The sequence below is a fragment of the Naegleria gruberi genome, assembly GCF_000004985.1.
Source record: "Naegleria gruberi genomic scaffold NAEGRscaffold_551, whole genome shotgun sequence".
NCBI classification, from domain to species: Eukaryota; Heterolobosea; class Eutetramitea; order Acrasida; family Naegleriidae; genus Naegleria; species Naegleria gruberi.
Genome location: NW_003162966.1, coordinates 1 through 3829, shown reverse-complemented (window position 1 = coordinate 3829; position 3829 = coordinate 1). Strand labels below are relative to the sequence as shown.

General features: G+C 28.8%; 1 protein-coding gene across 1 annotated transcript; it reads right to left on the bottom strand.

The window, feature by feature from the left end:
• Positions 1-2399: 2399 nt before the first annotated feature.
• Positions 2400-2708, bottom strand: NAEGRDRAFT_76874 (uncharacterized protein; the record flags this gene model as incomplete). Its single annotated transcript, XM_002668169.1, has 1 exon — positions 2400-2708. The coding sequence occupies one exon, from the start codon at positions 2706-2708 to the stop codon at positions 2400-2402; it is 309 nt and encodes a 102-aa protein (XP_002668215.1).
• Positions 2709-3829: the final 1121 nt, after the last annotated feature.

Below are 3829 nucleotides of genomic sequence, written 5' to 3'. Positions count from 1 at the left end.
AAATATTGGTGGCGTTTATCTTTTGCTATTTTTCAACCTATTCCATAGAAGCGGATTGAGTAGTATTACAAGTTCTTACGCTGAGAAGGGTTTAAACTACCTTATCTCTTCCACATTCTTTGATATTTCTGTTCTTATCGAAGTTTACTGAGATAAAGTAGTGTTTCTTGAAAACAACAATTGAATAAACTAATAATAGAAAGTATGCTCAAAAAAATTGTCATACTATGGTCCCACCCTTGCCCACCCTCTATTATTATTAGTTTATTCAAATCAAAGGTTCTAACCTTTGTCCTTAATACTTTAGAATGTGATTTTTTAATCAATCCTCAAATATTTTCTCAATTGATTGAAAGATTTCACTCTATTTGTATTATTGAAAGATGATTGTTATCATCTTTTTATCTTTGTATTATTATTTGATATTTGACATCATTTATTGATGTTTTTTATCATGATTGGTGATCTAAAACCAATTGTTGGTGATCTAAAACCGACAGATCAATTTTATGTTGATTAGAAGGTATCTGATACCTTTCCCTTACTATTAGTAAGGCAATATGTACTGAACATACCTCTTTTCTCATTCTCGTTTTGATTCGTAAGTGTCAAGACGGTTGAGTAGGTTTTTTAATTCTTAACTTTTTGGTTTTTACCGATTTTTTTTCCTACAAGAGTAGGTTTTTTTATATGGGAGTTGTTTCTCCAAAAAACAACTTGGTTTATTGTCAGATTGCTTTAATTTAGTTTAGTTTTTGCTTTTTGTTAAGAAATCATAGTATGATTGTATTGATTAGTTTATTTAATTTCTGGACCTGCTGAATAAAGCTTAATGCCTAAAAACAGCAGTAACCAGGCTACAAACTACCTAAGAATAGGTAGAAGTTGTAGTGTGAGCTTTATATCTATTAGTTTATTTATTGTTGGTTTTCTTTTAAGAAACATAACAGTGTTTTTGTAATATTTTTAGAAAGTTTGTTCTTTCTTTGAATTCATTTTCTTTGGATTTACCATAAAGATTATTACTTCCAATCAATAATCTTCATAATGATAATACCAACTTTAGAAGATTTTTAAAAATTAATGGTTTTTTATATTTTATATATTACTTTGTTAAGCTTTTCTAAATTTCAAATCGATAAATTTTTGAAAATTTATTTTAGCTTCTTAATTTTCAATTAATTTCATTATCTTTATATTTAAATCACTTTTAAATGATTTTTCAGATAAACCAATTTAACCACCATCTTATAAACCAACTTTCAACAAAAATTTTTTCGGATGTATATATATATATATATATTTACATGCGAAAATTTTTATTTTATTTTTATTAAATATCTAATATGACAAACATATCCCACCAACGCATGTATGAAAATTCGTATTTTTCATTGAAATACTAATAAATTTCTAGTTTTTATCGAAATTTTTTTCAAAAAAACATTTTTTAAAAAAATACCAAAACTCAACATTTTTTCCTTTTTTTAATTTACATATTTTTACTACTCGATATTAAATGGTAAACATGGTATGTCTAAAAAATTGTATCATCAAGATTCTAATAAATATGATTGAAGTTGTTTAACAACATTGATTTTTAAGACAATTAACGCCGATAACTTGATCTCTAATAAAGAAAGTACTTTTTATAGCTTTTCATATAAAGATTTATTACACTCAAATTAAATTTTAACTACAACACTTGATAAATTTTTCAAATTATATGTTTTTAAAATCACAAAATAATAAAATAATAAATTAAGACAAATGGATTAAAAGCTCAAGGATTGAGACACCATATGGTGAATCAACCTTGGAACCTGCTTTAAAGGATATAAATCTTTATTTAGCAGGTCCCTAGAAATTAAAGTCTCAAAATTATGAAAAACTTATCGATAGTTTTGAAGCTAAAGATAAGAAAAAACATAGAGTATGTGAATAAATTGTAAAACCTGTTCCTAAAATCACCATTAATATATAAAAATCTATATGAATTTTCTGAAACAAATGGAATGAAAAATAAAATGATTCGAATCTATTAGAAACTGTCATCCAAAAAATAAGTTAGTGAATAAATGTAAAAATTGCACATCTTGAATGTACACAGCCGCACTCTGAAATTAGCCCACTTACTGGGTGCTAATGAGCGAAATAAAGGCTGAAAAATTGTAAATACTAATTAAGGGTGGGTATGGGTGGGACTTTGCCTTAATGATGACATGATGTTGAGACTATTTTTTGAGCATAATTTTTAAAATAATATTTTAATAATTTTGTATAAAAACACACTAGTTCTTCACCATGTTCAGAACTCCCATGTTTTTAAAATCACAAAATAATAAAATAATAAATTAAGACAAATGGATTAGTCCTTAGTAAATAATAAATATATATAGTTAATCAGTTCTCATAATAGAAGTAGTTAAACCATGAGTAGCTAGGCCAATTCTACGTTGATATCTCAATCTAGCTTTTGAATTAGGCACCCAATTACCAGCAGTCTCAATCACAGATTGAGACACACCCTTAGAAGCCAGCTCAGTAGCTGCACTTATACGAAGGCTATGGCCTGAAGTGTTTTGAACACCAATAGAGCTCATGGAGCTTGAAATAATATTAGAAATTTGAGTAGGAGTGAAATATTCATCAAACATCAACGAAAATAATGGAGAATCGTCTTCCTTAATATGTTTAACATAGTCCATGTATCTTCTAAGGTTATAAACTGGACAGTATTTCTTATTTCCTCGATATGGTTCAATAGGAGTTTATTTCTCCAAATAAAACAATAAAGAATTTCGTTGATAAACCAATGGGTAGAAGCTCACTCAACATATTCTTCATCCAAAGGATGAGGTATGTTGCTCGGAAATGTTGCCTTTTAGGTCATTGACTTTATTCAGCATTGTCCCGAGTTAATAAAGTTGTTTACAAAATCGAGATTGAAGTAGAACAACTCCCCTATAAAAAACCTGCATTGCAGGAAAAAATCGGTAAAAACTCCAATCCATTAAAGTTCTCTATTTTAACTAGTGAATTGCTTGTAAAAAAATGCCTGGTAATTTCCATCAGAAATATTTTTTGAAAAAATAAATCTGGCTTACTTTACGAGCATATTTCGAATTATTCAAATGATGTTAGTTAGAAATAAAAATTATTGTATCACAAGGTAATACAAATCCTGCATCCTTAGAAGGATCACTTACCAAGATCAAACTAAAAGACAAATAGGAAAAAACACTCAAGGAGTGAAGGACTATTTGAAAGAATTCAAGGAATTCTTGATGAAATTAAGGGAATGGGTGGGTGGGTCAGCAATGATTTTGCTTGGTGTGTTTACCATGTTTCTTAATTTTTTTGAGCATAAAAATTATTTATCAACTCAATTTTATTGTTTACAATTTGTCGAAATACTAACGTTGCATCGTTCCTCGCAACTAGCCATATTTCTCCAAATAAAACAATAAAGAATTTCGTTGATAAACCAATGGGTTAGTCCAGAGAAAATAGAGTGTTAGTGAAATTCTTGCCAGCTAGGCCTTCAGATCTAAGGTAAGGAAATAAACTTTTTTCCTTTTTATGTCTTGCACCGACCATTAGATCAGTTGTAGACATACCCTTTCTGAGTCCTTCTGTGATAGCACCTATTCTAAGGCTGTGACCTGAGACTGTTACGCCTTGATCTACTATACCCACTGCATTCTTTAGTATCTTTGAAATACCATCTGAATCAAAGAATTTGTCGTTTTCGAAGGAAAATAATGGGGACTCAGCATCTTTGAAATTCCTAACCAAATCCATGTATGATTTTAGTATTGAAATTGGC